Below are 19,431 nucleotides of genomic sequence, written 5' to 3' on the forward strand. Positions count from 1 at the left end.
GTCAGCCAGGGCCACCCAGGAGCCAGTGGAGAGCCCAGAAGGCAGGGAAGCACTTGATGGAGTCAGGGTCTGAGAATGCAGCCCCCAAATTGCCACTTACAGAGCCTGTCTCCTGTGAGCATGGTCAGAGCCACCTCATTGCGGAGTTATCTCCATTTTTCTCGCTTTTCCTAAAACCGGGGTAAAAAAGAGACCCTACCAAAGGAGCCCCAGGTGTTGTTGGAGAGAAACCAGCAAACATATTTTCATTCAGCAGCAGGGTAATGGGGGAGGCAGGGATGTTACCCAGGGAGCTCGAGAGGAGCTCCAGAGCAGGAGAGCCATTAGAAACAAGAGACAGCAATTGCTCAAGGTTATGGCATTGGCAGAGGGTGGCAAAGTAAGACGTGGGAAGTGGCCCAGAGATGAGTATTTGGTGCTTTGATAGTACCAGATTAACTGTTTCCTAAATAAAAAAGCAGTAGCAACAAGAATCTGTCTTTGTCGCTGCTCAATGGCTATGACAAGGTCTTCCTACCAGCCATGGGTTCCATTCAGGGTTGATTTAGGCTCCACCAGAGCCAGCAGGACTGCACGTGGGTCAAGTCGGCCCCACTGGTGTCTAGATAACTGGCAAGAAGCATCTGCCTCCTTACATGCTGAGCACAGTTTCGAGCCTAACACCAACCATGCTCTTCTGCTTCTGTGTTCCCAGATCCTCCCCACTCTCGGCTGCCCAAGACTGGCTTGGAAGGCTCTTCCCTCTCCCAGGAAAATGGGGACTGACGGTGAACACCCGGTCCTGAGGAACGTGCTCATCAGCTTCAGCTTGCTTCTGCTGGGCGCTGTCCTCAAGCCTTTTGAGTGCCGGCTGGAGGTGACAACAGAGCCGGCTGAGAGGACAGCGGTGGATGAGGCAGGCGGCCTCGCCAACTGCAGCCCACCTATCAAAGAGCAGCCCATGGTCTTCCACCACATCTACAACATCAACATCCCTCTGGACAGCTGCTGCTCATCCATGTTCAAGTCTTCGGCCGAGGAGGTGAGTTCAGAAGACGACCGGCTGGCAGAGTACACGGAGCAGACCTCCGACAGCGAGAGCCAGGTCACCTTCACCCACAGGATAAACATGCCCAAGCAGGCCTGCAAGTGCTCCACCTCCCTCCCATCCCTGCAGGAGCTGCTGAGCAGGATTGAGATGCTGGAGAGGGAGGTCTCCATCCTCCGGGACCAATGCACCTCCAGTTGCTGCCAAGAAAATACAGCCACAGGTAGTAATGCCATCCTGTTAGCTCTTGCTGGGGACTGAGGGCTTGAGAGAAAGGCAGGAGAAATAATACAAAACCTGATGGTGCCACTCAGCGTGGTGACAGAGGAAAACCAGTGTTCACCCATGATGGGGCTGTGGCTTTCGTGAGAAAACTTAGCTTTAAGTCCTCTAAGGCAGGAAAACCCCTGGGAGGGCTTTGGTCACTTGAGTGCCCATGCCCCACTCACTGCAAAATGGAGAGAGCTGAACCCCCTTTACAGATGAAATTACAGCTGGTTGGGGGTGAGCAGGGGGATCTCCAAGCTCTGCAGTCCTTCCAACACTCTTAGACATCTGCCACTGCTTGTGGGACAGGGAGCAGAGATGTGGCTGCTGCTCTCCTAAGCTGTCCCTGGGCTGAAGGCAGCCCCATGGGAGTTGGAAATAAGCACCTTCATCTTCTCTGCAGGAGGAGTGAACACATCTGAAAAGCTGAGTTAAAAAAAAAAAAAAAAGTATTAAAAAATACAAAAAATACATGAAAGATGCAAACAATAAAAAAGGCACAAAACCATCAACATGATATTTCAACTGAATAAAAAGATGTGCTTTTGGGGAGACCTGCAAGAGGTCTCCATTAAAGGCAGCCCCTTGTTTCACCTCAGCTGTCCCTCAGGGTCAGGAAAGCAGCATTCAGCTGAAATGAGATGGGTCAGGAAGGTTTGGGCTGGCAGCTGCATTTCCATGGTACAGGAGCCAGCATACTGATAGTTCTCCTTGTCTCGAGGAAGAGGGGCTGTCTCAAAGGGCATCCATCCCAAACACAGCCCAGCCCTGCTCGTGGCTTCAATGCACCAGGGCTCCTTGCAGGGAAGAAAACACTAAACAAGGAGAACCACGGGGCATCTTTCCTGGGGAAAACTGCTTTTCACACCAAGAGCAGCAACAGGAAGGAAGAGAAATGAAAAGCAACCCTTTTACCCCCAGTACTCACTGTATTTTTTTTAAAGTTTTGCAGCTATTAGTGTGATTTTTTTCCAGTGGTACCCCAACACCTCTATGTGTAGGACGCATTAAAATGCTCAGGTCAAGAGTTCCACCAAAGGTGTGTTGGTCAGGGAGGGAGAAACAAGGATGGACACACAGCAGGGTGGCTTGGGCTGGCATCCATCATGTGGTCAGGGGAAGTCAGTGCATTCCCAGCCATGGGTTCAGCCCACATCTCTGCCAATACCACATTAATGAGCTGCATTAATAACTAAGACAAAACAGAAAACACCAGTCTGTGCACAGTGAGGGTTAAAATCACGTAGGAAATGCTATGGGAAAAACCTGTTTTAAAGGAATTAATTTGAAACTCTGATGGGCCTATTTGGGTTACTTGCAACATAGGCAGACAGTGCCATTAAACATTCATCACTTGGTGGAGTCCCCACTCCCATCACAGATGCAGCGAGCTAAAACTGGAGTAATTTCATTTATTTTTACCAGAGTTGCTTTCAATTCACTGCACTGCACAGGAGATCAGGATCCTTACCCCACCCCGTTTCCCCAAGGAAAGCCTCTTTCCTCCAGCACACTTACAAGCATCATCTCTCATCTTTTGGTAACTTAAGTGGAGGCTGAGATCTGAAGAAATCCTGACTGGCATTCCCAGTATTTGCAGTTTGGATGGGAATTGTCCTGCAAAGTAACCCAAATGGGCCTGTCTGGCACAGCATGTAACCGAGCTGCTTTCCACGTGCATCTGCTACATCCCCCATCGGAAGAGCTGCTCGGAAAGCTCAGCTAGGATGGAAAATTTAGCTGGGGACAGAGTCCTGGGGCTTGGGGGTCTTTGGGGTGCAAAGGTTTCCCATAGTTTGGAGGAAGCACAGAAAGGATTTCTGCTCTTCCTTGGTTCATGTGAGGAAAAGCAGTAAAGATCGGCAAGGAAAAATTAGCCTGCCTGGGATACACCCTTAGCTGGAGCAATGGCTCTGTTTTGGGGCAAAATAGGGGAGCATTAGCAATGTCAGTGACTGCTGCCTTCATGCCCATGCTTCCCTCCTCACCCCAGAGCATCCTGTGCAAGGCTGCCGGGTGGAGAGAGGGCATTGGAGCTGCCGGCCACAGAGCCCATGTGCTTTCCCACAACCTGAGTGTGCCCAAAGCCAACAGCTCTGCCTTGATCAGGTTCACCAGGACAGGGATGAAGATAATGCCTTTGGGTACATACCTACTTCTTCCAGGAGAAGGAGAAAGCAGAGAGGGGTCCCTCCTCTATGAAAAGGAGAAGTGGTAGACGTGAGAGCAGAGTCATGGCTGGTGCAGAGGGTTTGGTCAGGGAAGGTTTTTTTCCAGTAAGAGGTCTAGGGAAGTTCCTATCGACTGAGTGCTGAGCTGGAGAGAAACCAAAGGGAGCACCTGCCCCGCCGCAAGGCTGGTGGCACCCATGGTTACAGAGACCCCTGCTCCCGAGGGAAAGATCCACCCAAACCCCACCATGACCCCGTATCACCGGTTCTTCCCCTTTCAGCCCTAAAGCCATCAGTTCCCCAGAGCTGGGCGTGCTCAGAGGGAGGACTATCCCCTCCTTGCCCCACACCTGCCCCCCTTCTCCAGCCCATCAGAGGGCTGAACTAAGACCAAAACTGACATTTTTCCACCTCCCACCCGGTGGCTTCTGACCCTCGGTCCTGCATCCTTGCAGGGCAGCTGGATTACATCCCGCAGTGCAGCGGCCACGGGAATTTCAGCCTGGAATCGTGCAGCTGCGTGTGCATGGAGGGCTGGGCAGGCAGCAACTGCTCCGAGCCGCGCTGCCCCCGGGGCTGCTCCAGCCGCGGCGTCTGCCTGGAGGGCCAGTGCATCTGCGACAGCGACTACGGGGGCGAGGACTGCTCCCAGCTCCGCTGCCCCGCCGGCTGCGGCTCCCGCGGGCTCTGCGTGGACGGCGAGTGCGTGTGCGAGGAGGGGTTCACCGGGGAGGACTGCTCCCAGCTGCGCTGCCCCCGCGACTGCTCGGGCCGGGGCCGCTGCGTGAACGGCACCTGCGTGTGCCAGGAGGGCTACGCCGGCGAGGACTGCGCGAGGCTGCACTGCCCCAGCGCCTGCAGCGGCCGGGGGCTCTGCCGGGACGGGCTCTGCGTCTGCGAGAGCGGCTATGAAGGGCAGGACTGCTCAGCAGGTAGAGGGGGGGATGGGTGCGGAGAGCCAGATTTGAGGGTGTAAGCAAGGGTGTCAAGGTGCCCAGAGTCCCATAGCAGCACCATGAAGGCTGGGGGAAATCCATACCCGGCAGAGCACATCTCTTAGGACCCGCCCAGGCCCCACAGTGTGGCTACCTCCCTGTTATCCCTGTCCCCAGAGACACCGTGGATGAAAGCTTGGGAGGTGAGCAAAAAGCCAGTGAGGTTCATCCCAGCATGGGGGCTAAACACGTAGTGCAACAGGTTCTCCCGAGCCTTTACCTTGCTTTAGCTGTTAATACAACCACAGATAGCACATAACCCCCAGCCCGTGCCCATGTCCCACCAGCAGGCCTCCACACCCTCCCACAGCAGTGGAAGAACAAGCCACGCACACCCTGACACTCTCCTTACCTCTGCCCTTCCCACCAGTGTCTCCTCCTGAAAACCTGCGGGTGACGGGGGTCAGCGACAGCTCCATCGAGCTGGCTTGGGACAGCCCCGGGGCAGCCACCGAGTACGTGGTCTCGTACCAGCCCGCCGTGCCCGGGGGCACCCAGCTCCAGCAGCAGGTGCCCGGGGAATGGAGCAGCATCACCATCACGGATCTGGAGCCAGGGGTTGCCTACAATGTCAGCATTTACGCAGTCATCAGTGATGTCTTCAGCATCCCCGTTACCTCCAAGGTGATGACCAGTAAGTATCCTGCTGCACTTGTCGTTTGCTACCCCTGTATCCAGAGGGGAAGCTCAAGCTGGCTCACTTCTTCCATAAAAGCCTTCTAGCAGCAGAAACTTGAGTCTTCAAAAAAAAAAAAAAAAATTATCTTTATAGGGATATAGGAAAGGAGGAAATGTGTCCATCCTCTTCAGAAAGACTCTGTTTGGATGAAAACCTGGATGTCTAAAAAGAAGAAAAAGCTTTCAGAGTTCGAGTGAAGGTCCCAGAATGCAGCCCTAAACATTTAAACATTGTATTTTTTCCTCAGAGAAAATACTACAATATAACACAGAAGTCACAGGTTCTCCTCCCACTCCTGAAGGGATGATCCCCATGATGACTCCCCATGATATGGGGATAGTGCAGCAAGAGGGGATGCTGCTGTGCATCAGGAGAAACACAGTCCTGGCCAGGACCCTGATGCACAGAGGAAAACAGGAGCATCAAGCTGTAATGCCAAACTCCAGGAAGGTTTCTTGGAGATTAAGGATACGGAGGGCAGGGGAAAACCAGAAGCTGTCCAGACACCCCTTTGCAGCCCCATCATTCGCTCTGTTCACACCGTAGTGCAGTAGGATGCCTCAGAGTCCATAGGCCCAGGTCTTTCCCTCTTTTCCCTCCAGCCCCCGTGGAGTGGGGATAAAGGAATTTTGCTAACAGTTACCAAAAGGTTCCCCATTTTTGTTGCCCAGATAACAAACACCCACAGGGAGCAGGGTGGGGACTGACAGCGTGCGTGCACCCAGCCCGCTCTGCTCACCACCCCCTGCTCCCTTCCAGGCCTCGCCACGCCGCAGGGGCTGAAGTTCAAGACCATCACAGAGACGACGGCAGAGGTGCAGTGGGAGCCCTTCTCCTTCCCCTTCGACGGCTGGGAGATCAGCTTCATTCCCAAGGTACTGCTGCCACACTCACGGCACTGCAGGGCCACCCTGAAAGCACCGAGGGAGTGCATGCTAAATCAGTTTCCACTTATGCCCTTCCCAAAATACTCAGCCTGTGTTTGCCATTTGTGTGCTGTGCATCAGCATCCCCAAACATCACCAGCCTGCATTTCCCCAGTAGTTTTTGTGTCAAGACATACATGTCCTCAAAGAAATTTCCCCCAAAAATTCCAGTGATGGGGAAAAAAAACCTTCCAGCCTCACTGCCCCTTGTTGTTGCACCCCCTTTTCCCCTTCCATCTCCTTTGCAATGACTCTTTCTCCTCCTCCTCCTCTTGCTTGCCCTGCTCTCTACACTAAGCTCCCCAAAGCAGCCTGGATCAAACCGAGCAGCTGCTGGCTCTCAGGCAACAACCTTCACCATCCCCGAGTCACACGCACAGCTAATTCCAGCCATGGAATTTTAATTGCAGTGATGAACAGGTAGAAATTGTGCCAGAAAAGAGGAAAGGATAAAAATGTTGCCCTAAATACCTCGTATTTTCTGTGCGCAGCAACAAAAATTGTACATCAAGTGATCAATCTATATTCATAATTTCTACACCATTTAGCCATAAGTATAGCTTCAATTGTATATGGAGCCTCTTGACAAGAGCATTCAAGCCCTAGCAGTAAATGAAATGATGATTAAGGGCTCAATTATAATGTTTTCACTTGTACAAAAACTTCAGTGGGATCAAAGGCAGCTCTGGGCAGCAGAGAACTGCAGAATTTGGCCCCAAAGTTTTAAATGCTCTTAACTAGGAAATATCATTGCACAGCACAAAACAAGGGCCCGAATGCCTTAAATAACTCGATTCTCTCATTTCCAAAGAGTTGCTGGAAGATTCTTCGTGCAATGTTGGCTACATCCACATGCAAATCGTGTCAGAAGTTGAAGCTCAGGTAGTGCAGGTATAAACCCTGGGATAATCTTCAGTCACCATCAGGATTAAAGCTGAAAAATATAGCAACAGCAGAGAAAAGCTTTTGGTAGGAAAAAATAGCTCTTTCAAACATTGCTGTGTTACTCAGGAATTAAGCTGAACAGCATGCCCCTGAAGCAGATAAGTGCAAACCATTGGTTCTCTTTTCCATTTTTAAGCTTAAACTTAAAAATACATGGAAGCATTTTGGGATTTAAAGGCAGGTAAGATGCAAAAGGATGGCTGTTCCTGGATGCTGGGTCTTGGGCAGGAAAGGGATGTAGCTCACTGGGCTTTAAAGTTCTCAAATCCATGAGTCAAGACAGAAAGTCACAGTCATGCTCCTGCCCATAAGCTGCCAAAATTGGCCTCTCTTGGGTCTCCATCATCGGCTTTTCCCCTAAAATTAGGCAGAGGGTGCCGTGTCCTTCACTGCCCTGCAAGCAATGCTTGCTTGGGCACATGCCAAAACATTGCCACACCTCAAACAAACCCAAAACCTATTCCCAAAGGCTAAAAACAGCAGTTGCAACTGCAGCATCACAACCTCTGTGAGAAAAACTGACCTCCCTGTCTCCCCAAAAACTGGGTGAGAAGATGCTAATTTGGTCCTCAGCAGCCCAACGAGGATGCTTGCAGCTTCCTGCAAAGCAACTCTCCTTCCATGGTCTCCACGATGCTCTCACCCCTACTAAAGCTGGGTCAGGCAGGATTGCCCATCTGCTGCCTGCACCAGGGATGGGGTGGGAAAAAGACAAAGAGAAGACGGAATTAGCAAAGAAAATTAGGAAAGGAAAAATGGCAATTGATGGCTAAAATGGAAGATTTCCTGTTTAATGAGAAAAGAGATGAATGTGTATTGAGAGTTATGTGCAAAGGTTTGTTTAGCATATTATTAGGGAAGACAGCAGCAAGAAAAGATCCTTTGTCCAAATGCTGGCAGGAAAGGTGACATGTGCAGTTGTTTAAAGCCTTGCAGTTTTTCAGGGCAAAACTGCAAGGTATAAAGGAGTGTAAAGATGGTTAAAAAGCAGGGGATGGCAAAATAAAGACCTCCCAGCTTCATCCCTATACATCAACAACAGAAGGCTCCGGGCCCCTGAAGAGCAGGGAAAACAAGTCTAGCCAAGGCTTTGGTTTTATCAGCTTCCCTCTTCTGGAGAACAGCAGAGGCACAAATGGCAAAACATAGAAGCTGGGGAGGGAGGAGGGATGGGCAGGGTTTTCAGCCCAACATCACGAGTGCTCCACGCTTCGTGGGTGACTTCACCCCCGCTTTCTGCACCCCCACGGTGGGATGTGCCAAGGTGACAATGTGATTTGGGGATGCAGAGCGGGCCGTGGAAGGATGGGGGGCACCTCCTCTCCATGCATCAGTCTTCCCCCAAAACCACCAGTTTGTGAGGGAGGGTTAATGCTTATTTCATTCCCTGACAGAATAATGAGGGGGGAGTGATCGCCCAGCTCCCCAGCACCGTCACCACCTTCAACCAGACGGGCCTGAAGCCGGGAGAAGAGTACACCGTCACCGTAGTGGCCCTGAAGGAACAAGCCAGAAGCCCTCCCACCTCCGACAGCGTCTCAACCCGTGAGTGAGCCTGACCTGGGGGCAGCACAACAGTGCCCTGGGCTTGGTCCCAAAAATAAAAGTCCCATCAGCAAGAGCAGCTGGCACTGCATGGGCAGGGATGAAATTAGCAGCACCCGGGTGCCCAAACATTGCAGCAACAGCTTCTTCATGCAGTATTTTGTCCCTCTATCTCCTAAATTGCCACAAGTGCAGAAACTGTGGCGAGGTTAATGGGTTGGGAGTGAAGACTCACTTCTGTTTTTATTATATATCTGGAGGCTGGATGCCCTCAAGAAATACATCTACAAATGTATTACTTGCTCATATATAACAGATTAAAACTCCCACCCGCTTTTGTGCCACTAAATGCCCTCAAATCCCACCTATTCGTGGAAATCAGGCAGCAGGGCAGAGAGCCAGGAGCAACAGCACGTCCCTTCCTAACCAGTTTGTTTGCCCAGTCACTGGTCCATCCTGTAGACCAGAGAAAATTCAACTGGGTCTTCTTGCTGAAGGAGATGCAGTGATGGGCAGAGCTCATGGAGAAGAAGAGGCTCTTCACACCGGGTCTGTTGCAGTCTGCCTTGAAAGCCAGGCAGATGTCTACTCCCTCCATCTGAGCTGTGCCGAAAGAAGCAGCACTTAAGGAGCTGCCGGAGGGTTGTGGTAATTCGAGGCAGCTGTGAGAGCGAAGGGAGGGTCGCTCCACCAGCAGTGGTTTGCTGCAGGTCCGACCTTCCCCAGCACAGTCCTCTCCTCCCGCTTCGCCTCCGCGTTCAGCTCGACATGGCTTAATAGAGACATCTCCTGGTCAAGCCCGAAACTTCCTTTCCCTCGGAAGTCAGCAAAAATAGAGGCTGGTACTTCAAACTCAGGGGCTGGCCTTTGCAGGGAGTGCAGGCGGAGCGGTGAGCTCGCAGATCTCTGCTCCGTGAAGGCATCCCTGTGCTGGCGTGCCTGCCTTCCTCTGCAGCACCCCCAGAGATTTATCCCCATCACCCTCGTTCTTCCTCAGCACCTTGTGCCACGGTCAAGCAGCAAAGGCACAGGTTCATGCCACACAGCCCAGTAGATGGGGATCACCTGGATGACTGGACAACATGAAGTAGTTGGAGATTGAGGGTATGCATGAGCTGGTCCTGGAGCTGGAGCTGGACAGCCAGCTCCTGCCTAAGCACGGGGCTTCCCAGCTGTTCTTCCTTTGCTGTTTTGCTCCCAGACCTCACCTCACTGCTCCAAATTCCCCCATGTCTTTTTCTAACCCTCCCTGGTCCTTTCCACCCTTGCCCACGTGCTCATCCCCCAGAACTTCCAATGCTGAGGTGCAGCATTCAGCAGACCCTTGTTATATCCTGTCATTTCCTAATATCTGCAGTATATTAGGTATATGTAGGTGTGGTATAGTCTGAATTACAGAACCAAAGTGGGCTCTTTCACTCACTTTGTAATCACGGAAGTGATAAAAGGGCTGCCCAGCAGGCTTCGTGCGTGAGAGCTGCCATGGCACAGGAGTGATGGGGAGGCTTGGCTCCATCCCTCCATCCCTCCATCTCTCCATCCATCCATCCATCCATCCATCCATCCCTCCCTCCATCCCTCCATCCATCCCTCCATCCCTCCATCTCTCCATCCATCCATCCATCCATCCATCCATCCATCCCTCCCTCCATCCCTCCATCCATCCCTCCCTCCATCCATCCATCCATCCATCCATCCATCCATGCATCCATCCCTCCATCCATCCCTCCATCCATTGCTCCATCCATCCATCCATCCATCCCTCCTTCCATCCCTCCCTCCCTCCCTCCCTCCATCCCTCCATCCATCCCTCCCTCCATCCATCCATCCATCCATCCCTCCCTCCATCCATCCATCCATCCATCCATCCATCCATCCCTCCCTCCCTCCCTCCCTCCCTCCCTCCATCTATCCCTCCATCCATCCATCCATCCATCCATCCATCCATCCATCCATCCCTCCATCCCTTCATGTAGGGGTTAAGTCCTGCTGGACTCAAAGCATCCATCAGCCAGGCTTGAGCCCAGGCTGAGTGTTGGAGGATGTAGAGGAAGGAAGGGCCCAAATTTCTGCAAAAAAAGAAGCAGAAATATCCAAAAGGGTCTCCCAGTAGATCCCTGGTATGAATTTAGCTAAAAACCTTTTATCTGAGAGGTTTTGTTGGACACCCACCATAGCCCCACACCCAGCTAGTTATGAAGACTTACCAGAGCAGTTGCGTTTTCTCCTCTCTTCCCACTGCCAAGCCACCAACAGCTTTATGAGCTGATCCCTCAGTTTAAAGACAAACCAGGAGCTGGCACCAAAGCAGGAACATTTCTAGAGACATTCCTCAGTTCTCCATGCTTGGATTTTGTCCTTGCACCCATGTTATTTAACACATTGTCAACACTTTTCAAAAGACATAATATTGTTGCTGGTAAATTTTGCCAATGATGGAAAGGCTCGGAAAGAGTAAATTGAGTAGAAGATCATCAGTAAAAGTTGTCTGGATAGTCTGAAGAGTTGGGCACAAAGGAAAATTACATATTTTTCAATGCAAAAGTACAAGCAGCTATCTAAGAGCAAAGAAAGTGTGTTGCAGTTAGATATAGGAGTTTTATATCCTGGGAAACATCACCCTAAAAAGCCAAGGAAGAATTATTGCCGACAACCAGCTCAAGAGAAGGGCATGAGCTGCACTGTAGCTGTCATGGGTGCCAGTGAGAGTGCTGCTGGGTCCTGCTCTGGTGCTCACAGAAAGTGGAGAGGGTTCAGGAAAGAGCCAGGAGACTGGGACAAGGAACTGGGAACCCACGAGGACCAAACCTCCTAAGTACCTTGGGGTCAGGGTCATGTCTCTTGGCCATGCCACCTCTCTCCCTTGTCCCCAAGTACTAACTCCAGCCACCTTGAAGGTTAGGTTGAGACATCCCTGAAGCTTGGTGTCCCCAAAGCTTCCACCTTTCCCCATCCAACTCTCCCGAAATAACAGGTGCCCATTTCCCCCCCCTCCTCCGCAGTCATCGATGGCCCGACGCAGATCCTGGTGCGGGATGTCTCCGACACGGTGGCCTTCGTGGAGTGGACGCCGCCGCGCGCCAAGGTGGACGCCATCCTGCTGAAGTACGGGCTGGCGGACGGGGAGGGCGGGAGGACCACGTTCCGCCTGCAGCCCCCCCTCAGCCAGTACTCCCTGCAGGCCCTGCGCCCCGGCGCCCGCTACCACCTCGCCGTCAGCGCCCTCCGGGGTGCCAACGAGAGCCGGCCGGCCCTTGCCCAGTTCACCACAGGTAGCTAGCTGGCCTTGCTGGGAGATCTGGTGTGAATTTTTGAGCCTCTGGAAAGCACGGGCAGGCGGCTCGCTGCCATCTGCAGATGCGCTGTCCTGCAACGAGGACGTATCCGGAGAAAAACTGAGGGGTTTGTGCGTCTGGGGTTTCGTGATACCTGTTTTTCCCCTGGCACAAGTGAGCTGGGGTTTAATGTGGTGTGCTAGGAGGAAGGAGGGGAATGAAAACACAGTGGGTTAAGATGCAGGTATGAATGGAGACTCCTGAATGCAGGTGCCTTGCATACTATCACAGAGCGAGGCAGAGCAAATGATTCAGCTCACCCTAAAATACACACCCTAAAACTGCCCTCTGCCCCCCCCCACTGCTAGTGCCTACTCTTCTGTTTAGCCACTAAACCTCCAGTGCAAAATGTCCTCTTTCTGCCCTGTGCCCCACAGAGGTGCTCTAATGGGCCTCAGGGCAGGCCAGGTGATCCCAGATGCCAGTGACAAGGCATGGATGGGCTCAACCCCCCATATTTAGACGATAAAACCCCAAGCCAACCCCATCTTGGCCCTGTCTTGCTGCAGCCTGGGACACACATCCCCACCAGCTCCAGTGCCCGTTCAGACCCACAGCTTAGAACTCCAGAATTTGGCAGTTTACATCCTTAAGAGCACCCATAGCACAACGCACCACTCTGGAAAGCACCAAAACGCTCAGCACAGGTCTGAATTCAAGGTGACACTCACTCCCACTCAGCATCAAGAGCCAAAGCAGGTGCCTTGACCAAGGAATCAGCAGCCAAGCAGCTGAAACCAGCACAGCCAGAAACATGATGGTTATCTTATTTTATATCTCTTCCCTGAACACCCTAACTGGTCGGTAAAACTTTTAATTAATGTTAAGCCTGCAGATAGCTAATGGGTTTAATTTACTGTGCCATAAAGGAGGAGTCAGAGCGTGTATTTCCGTGCTGGTTTATGGCATATAAATTGTCCTGTACATTACTGGTGGATATGAGGCTCCTGCTATAATAACTGTGGTACGTGAACTGTGTGTGTACGTATCTCTATAGATAAATACTTCGGACGAGATGCTTGCCCCAACTGATTTGCTGCGTTGGCCTTCCTCGCTTTATTTCTAAAAGGCAACATAAAAAACACCCCCCAGACTTGAATCCATCACCACTGCCCACCGTTCGCTGGTGCCCAGCCCCAACCCCTTGCTCACCAGAGGCGTTTATTGTGCAAACCAGAGCAGATTCGGAACACAGCCTCAGCAGCACCAATAAAGAAACCCTTTGGACAATGTCTGAGTGTGAACGAGCCTGTAAAGATGCTCAGGGTTTTCTTCTAAGAGCAGTTCAGGCCAATGCATGGCTACTACAGAGCCCTTTTTCTCTTACTCACAGTGCCTCAGGTTTTTTTGCTCTAATATGGGGGAAAAGAGTTTTCTTTTTGAAAGAACATGGGATTAGCTGCCAAACCAACCTGCTGAGGATGCTGCGAATGCCCCAGCATTTGTGTCACTCTTCTGGGTGACATCTCCCAGTCTGTGCTGAGCAGGAGGCGAGAGAAAATGTGCCAGCCCTTCCTGCCAGGCCGTCCCCTGGGGAGGAGGGTCCGCGTGCGGGACCTCGCGGCTGTCCCACCCAGGTGCCACCCGTGGGTGGAGGGTGCGTTCCCAGCGGTGAGACGGTGCCTCTCTCCCTTGTGTTGCGCAGAGATCGATGCTCCCAAGAACCTGCGGGTGGGCTCGCGGAGCCCCGGCAGCCTCGAGCTCTCTTGGGACAACAGCGAGGCCGAGGCACACAGCTACAGGGTGGTCTACAGCACCCTGGCCGGGGAGCACTACCACGAGGTCCTGGTGCCGCGCCACACCGGCCCCACCACCCGGGCCACCCTCGCAGGTATGCACGCACCTATGCGCTCTTCCTCCCCCCTCGTCCTCCTCCTCTCAAGCAGGCAGGGCAATGGAGAGCCCAAATCAGCACCAATACTCAGTTGCCCTTATGCTGGCACGCGTTTGAGGTTGTTTTGGGGTTTGCTGTTTACCGGAGAGAAGGTTTTCCTTGGGATACAGCCCATTTTCCCCATTACACCTCCGAGTAATGCAAGGATCTGTCCAGGTGGCATATAGAGCTGGCAAGGAGCAAAGTGAGGAATGGGAAGAAGCCTGTTTAGGCTGATCTACAGCAAAATATTATTTCACCCTTCTCTTTTTTGTTTGGAAAGAGCTTGTTTGGTGATGATGCCCCGTGGGCAGTGATGGGGAGCCAGGCTGGCCGAGTTTTTTGCCTTTTTCCAAACTGGGCTCAAAGCAGACCCAAATCTAGAGATACTATTTTTGAGCAAGTCCTTTAAGTGGTACATTTTTCAGGCCAGCAGAGGGGCTGCAAACACCACCCACCTCCCACTGCCAGGAAAGCCCCAAACACCTTACGCAGCAGCACAATAAAGCACCATGTGAGATGTGGTTTCCTTGTTTTTTGACTAGAACTGCTTGCCTTACGGATTTGCTGCTCTGGTGGCATATTTTGAGCAGAGAAAAGACTTAATTATATGCAAAAATGTTCTCTCATTCATCTTGAAGCTCTTCAGTATGGCAGGACACCAGGTTCTTCCATGTCTGCCTTCCTAGGACCTTCAAGGGCTCAGGAATCTGCCGTATGGAGTTATAGGAGAAAGTCCAGTGGGAAAGTCAGAAGTTAAGTTACAGGCACAGCAGCAGTCATGAGAAAGGCTGGAGGGCAGCAAGGCAATCAGAGCAGTTACCTTGAAAAGTGCGGAATGCAGAAAGAAGAAAAACGTTAGGGCTGGTTTCTTCTGTGTTCGTGATGAGGATGCGTGTGGAGAAGCAGGATGAGATCACAGTGCTGGACTCCTGCTAGCTTTCCTTTACGACATTTATTGGCTTTCTAGGTGAGAAGAAGCATTAAAAATGGGCCAAATCCCCCTCCTTGGGCAGAGGTACTACACTACCCCAGTGACACACACTGTGATGATATCCATGGCTTGACTTGAGCTTGCCTTGGAGTATGTGGCAGCCTAAAGTCTCTTGTTTTTCTCAATAAAACTAAAAAAAGCTGCCAAGGCTCTGCCAGACTCAGGCAAGGCTGCAAGAAACCCCACCAGAGCAAGCTGCAGAGATGCAGATTCTTAAGTCAGCTGTAGAGAGTGATTTTTATATAGTGCCTCCACCAAGTGCATTGCTTCCAGTCCCCAGGGTGCTATGTAACAAACAAACCAATTAAAAAAAATCTAGTCATAGCAGAAAATAACCAAAAAAACCATTCTGCTAGCCAAAAAAAAAAAGCTACAATAATCATAGTGTGGACAGCACATGAGCCTCTCCCATAGCTCCATTACAGACAGAGTAGCCACGTCCTCCAGTCTTGCTGGATGTGGTGCAAAACCCATTGGGGTTTTTTTCCAGCCACGCAGGGCCTGGTGGGATCCATGCTTTGAAAGCAACCAGCAATTCTTTCAGCCAGTCTCATCTACCTGCAGTGAGGTATGGTACTGAGCAGGGTTTATCAAAGATTTAAGCTTAAAAGTGCAGCAAGCCTGGCCCTAGCCATAGTCTCTCTGAAAAATCAGCATTTGCACAGAAATTACCATAATTTTGCTCTTCCCAAAAGATCTGGGAGAGAAAAGGTTTATGTCCTCCTGCTCATTTCTTCCTTCTCCTTCCCTTCTGCCAGGCTCTTCTTTCCAGAATGCTTTTGACACTTAACTGAGCAGGGCCAAGGGGGTCCATCTTCTCCCCATCATCCCTACCAAGAATGGACTGTAGCAAGAGAAGAGCAGGGAAGGAGAGCATCCCTCTCTCCTGACCTCCTGGGAAAGGTTTTGGTGGCTCCAGGGGATGCTGCCCCTGGGCAAGGAACGGTGAGGCCGAGCTGGAGAGTTTATGGCTTTTTCTAACTTTGTGGGAAAGATCATGAAGCACAGGGAAGAGGGGAATAAAGCCACCAGCAGCCAAGCAGAAGCGACAGGCAGAGGCAAGAGATACCCCATGGAGATAAAGCAGTGCAAGAGGAAAGGAGCTGGATGAGCTCAATTCCCAAGTTCCTTGAGAGAGGCATCTCAGGATATGTCCACCCCAAGGAACAGGGCTTGATTTGGCTCCCAGAAAGACTGCACCTTTCCCAATTCATGTGCATTTCATTTATTCTGCATAATTTATTTCCTTCCAAGACACCAGCCCTGTGACAATATTTGATGTTGCATCACTTTGGAAGAAAATATAGCTATTTTATCATTCCCATCTCAGCTCACACACACAAGAGCTTCTGTCTCACTGCCAGCAATTACAGCAGACCTCAGCAACAACTTTTAAAAATGGCTCATTTCTGAGCTAAAATAATCCAAATTCCCTATCCAAAGGCAACCACAGGGCTTTTTTAAAAGGCTCAGCTCTTCTGCAATGTGCAGAGGAACTGACTGACCTGTGGGAGAGCTGCTAGCCCCAGGGATGCTCTGGAGGGTCCTCCCCTGTCCCCACCTGTGGGAGGTGGAAGAAGGGGGCGCACCCTAAGGTCACCCTGCCAGGTGCTGCTCTCAAACCCCTTCATGTTCTTTGCACTCCCTGGTAGATCTGGTGCCGGGAACAGAGTATGGCATCGGGATTTCAGCCGTGATGGACAGCCAGCAGAGTGTGCCAGCGACCATGAATGCCAGGACTGGTGAGTTTGGCCCCACTGCCTGCTCGAAGCACAGCTGGCTCCTATGGCTCAGATGCCCCCATGGGACAGTCTGTGCATGGGGACAAAGCTCTGCACCAACCCTCTCCTGCAGAGCTTGACAGCCCCCGGGACCTCCTGGTGACAGCCTCCACTGAGACGTCCATCTCACTGGCTTGGACCAAAGCCATGGGTCCCATCGACCACTACCGCATCACCTTCACCCCCGCCTCAGGAATGGCCTCCGAAGTGACAGTGTCCCGGGAGGAGTCGCAGCTCACCCTCTCGGAGCTGGAGCCTGGGACAGAGTACACCATCTCCATCATCGCTGAGAGGGGACGGCAGCAGAGCCTGGAGGCCACCGTGGATGCCTTCACAGGTAGAGAAAGACAAGCTGGGATGGGGACAAGGGCACAGACCTTGTTGGCTCCTCTGCTAGCCCACTGCATCCCTGGCACCAAAACCCTTGAGGTGGTGATGGGGATGAGAGCTGGGGTCTGTGTGTCCACACAGGAGCGGGTCTGTTGACCTCCAAAGGAGGATGGCTCTACCAGTGTGGTGGCACAACCCCTTTGGCCAGCAGCACGGAACACACTTGCTTTGCTGGAGGTTCCCAAAAGGACAAGACAGGATCAGGGGGAAACAGACAGCCCTCTGCTGTCCTCTGTGGTCAGGGTGGCCTGTGTGTCCATAAGAAGAGGAATTGAAGCCTTGGGGGACCTCACAAGGACCTCTGGCTGAAAAGTCTGCAGTCATGAAGTGCAGACAGCACATACTATCTGAGGTGGGACAGTTCCATCACCCACCATGCGGGTCTGGGATGGAGGATGTTTACAGGTGGAGCTGAGAAAAGCACCACTTTTCCCCTCCTGGTTCTGCCTCTTGATCCCAGCAGAGTTTCAGATCAATGGAGAGCCCAGATCTTCAGCTTTGCCACCTCTTTTAAGTATTTCCCATTCAAGCCCTGGGGAAAACGTGGAGGTGAGGATCTGCAGATGGTTGGGGTTGCATCTCTCCTCTCCATCTTCCAGGTGTTCGGCCCATCTCACAGCTGCACTTCTCCCAGCTGACATCCTCCAGTGTGAACGTCACATGGAGTGACCCATCCCCACCAGCAGACCGCCTCATCCTCACCTACAGTCCCCGGGACGAGGAGGAGGCGGCACAGCAGGTCACACTGGATGGCACCCACAGGCACACCACCCTGACGGGCTTGCAGCCATCCACCGAGTACCTGGTGTCACTGGTGGCCGTGCACGGCACCATCAGCTCCGAGCCTGTCGTGGGCTCCATCACAACAGGTACCACGGGACACCCCCCGCCAGGCACGGGACAGCACCGGGGAGGGCAGGCAGGGGGACGGCGAGTGGACCTGCCTCCCACAGCTTTCCTTTGTGCTCCATCTCACCAGGGATTGATGCACCGAAGGACCTCAGGGTGGGCAACGTCACCCAGGAGTCCATGATGGTCTACTGGAGTGCTCCCATCGCTGCCTTCGACCACTACAGACTATCCTACCGTGCTGCTGAAGGTAACAGGCCAGACTGCTCCTGTTCGTGCCCTGAGCTCACAGCTGCCAACCCTCCCTCCATCTGCTGGCCCGAGCATCCTCGCCCAGGCAGCATCCCAGTGCTCCGGGCAAAGTGACAAGTAACTGGGATTGGCTACAGGGCAGAGGTTGGGGTGTCTGGGGTGAGCATGGGAAGGGAGCACTGCAGCCAGCTCGGCACAGAGGGGCACAGGGAATGGCCCCCAGCAGTGTGCCCTCCCCAGAGACGGTTAAATTCGGGGCTCAATCATAAAATCCCACCTCCCTCACCCACTCCCACTACCTCATCTCCCTTGGGCCCAGTTTTGTCTATGCTCTGCCAGCAGAGTGATGGGCACGCAGGAGTGCACCCGCAGGCACGAAACCCAGTTACCTCCAATGTCTTGTGGGCCTGCCATCCCCTCCCAAGCCCCTCCTGAGCCCCAGGGATGGGGCCAGCCGTGATGTCAAAGCTCTTGGCTCCATGTCTGCAGGGAGGACAGACAGTATGGCCATCTCCAGGGATGCCACCGAGTACCCCCTCCTCCACCTGCAGCCTGCCACCAAGTACGAGATCGGGGTGAAGAGCGTGCGGGGCCACGAGGAGAGCGAGCTGGCCTCCATCACTGCGTACACAGGTGAGGAGCTTCTGGTGGGCAGGGAACAATCAAACAGTGTCAGGTCCAGCCCTGGGCAGGGCTGGCAGTCCCTGCTTACACTAATACTCAGGTGTCTGAGGGCAAGCTGGACCTCACACCAGCCAGATGCAAGCTGGAGATGATAAGCAGGGCTCACAAGGGCTCAGTGTGGGCTTTTGAAGTATGTCTCAGCAAAGTTTATCCCAAATATTCATGGGTAGTCATGGGTAAAAGTGATAAAGCTGTGTACCAGGCCCAGGGAAGCCAGAAACATGATGCTGGGCAATCATGACAACCTTTCCTGAACAGAGTACAGGTTTCCAGAAATAATCCCTGGGGAAGCCCTGTCACAAACAGCATCTGCTGCAAAAATAAAACCCTCTGCTATCCCCAGACTCCTCAAAACCTAAAGAAAACCCCTAACATGCCAGACTGTGCATCAAGAAAACAGTGGAAGAGCAGCCCAGGTAGCAGAGTAGCACAAGCTATGACATCTCTGCACTCCAGCTTGGGCAGCAGTAATTCCTGTGCAGGCACACGTGTCTGGGCAGCAGGGCAGGACATAGAACCACGTGCCACAAGGAGCCCTTCCAGTTCATAGTCCAGTCTCCTAATGCTTCTGACTCTCTGGCTCTCTCCCCCATGCAGCCATGGATTTCCCTCTGGGGGTCACGGCCACCAACATCACTCCCACCGAGGCGCTGCTGCAGTGGAACCCGCCGCTGTCGGAGGTGGAAAGCTATGTCCTCATCCTTACGCGCCATGCAGG

General features: G+C 52.6%; 1 protein-coding gene across 1 annotated transcript in view; it reads left to right on the forward strand.

The window, feature by feature from the left end:
• Nucleotides 1-668: 668 nt before the first annotated feature.
• The window catches only part of TNR (tenascin R), a 33,131-nt gene continuing 14,368 nt past the window's right edge, over nucleotides 669-19,431 (forward strand). Inside the window, exons 1-13 of the mRNA XM_032118116.1 lie at nucleotides 669-1,250; nucleotides 3,921-4,397; nucleotides 4,831-5,094; nucleotides 5,899-6,014; nucleotides 8,405-8,555; nucleotides 11,558-11,827; nucleotides 13,536-13,721; nucleotides 16,410-16,499; nucleotides 16,612-16,875; nucleotides 17,528-17,797; nucleotides 17,908-18,027; nucleotides 18,519-18,662; nucleotides 19,311-19,430. Of these exons, the coding sequence (XP_031974007.1) occupies nucleotides 755-1,250; nucleotides 3,921-4,397; nucleotides 4,831-5,094; nucleotides 5,899-6,014; nucleotides 8,405-8,555; nucleotides 11,558-11,827; nucleotides 13,536-13,721; nucleotides 16,410-16,499; nucleotides 16,612-16,875; nucleotides 17,528-17,797; nucleotides 17,908-18,027; nucleotides 18,519-18,662; nucleotides 19,311-19,430 (2,968 nt within the window). The 5' untranslated portion in view covers nucleotides 669-754. The remainder of the gene's footprint in view (nucleotides 1,251-3,920; nucleotides 4,398-4,830; nucleotides 5,095-5,898; nucleotides 6,015-8,404; nucleotides 8,556-11,557; nucleotides 11,828-13,535; nucleotides 13,722-16,409; nucleotides 16,500-16,611; nucleotides 16,876-17,527; nucleotides 17,798-17,907; nucleotides 18,028-18,518; nucleotides 18,663-19,310; nucleotide 19,431) is intronic.

The sequence above is a fragment of the Corvus moneduloides genome, chromosome 9 (assembly GCF_009650955.1).
Source record: "Corvus moneduloides isolate bCorMon1 chromosome 9, bCorMon1.pri, whole genome shotgun sequence".
NCBI lineage: Eukaryota > Metazoa > Chordata > Aves > Passeriformes > Corvidae > Corvus > Corvus moneduloides.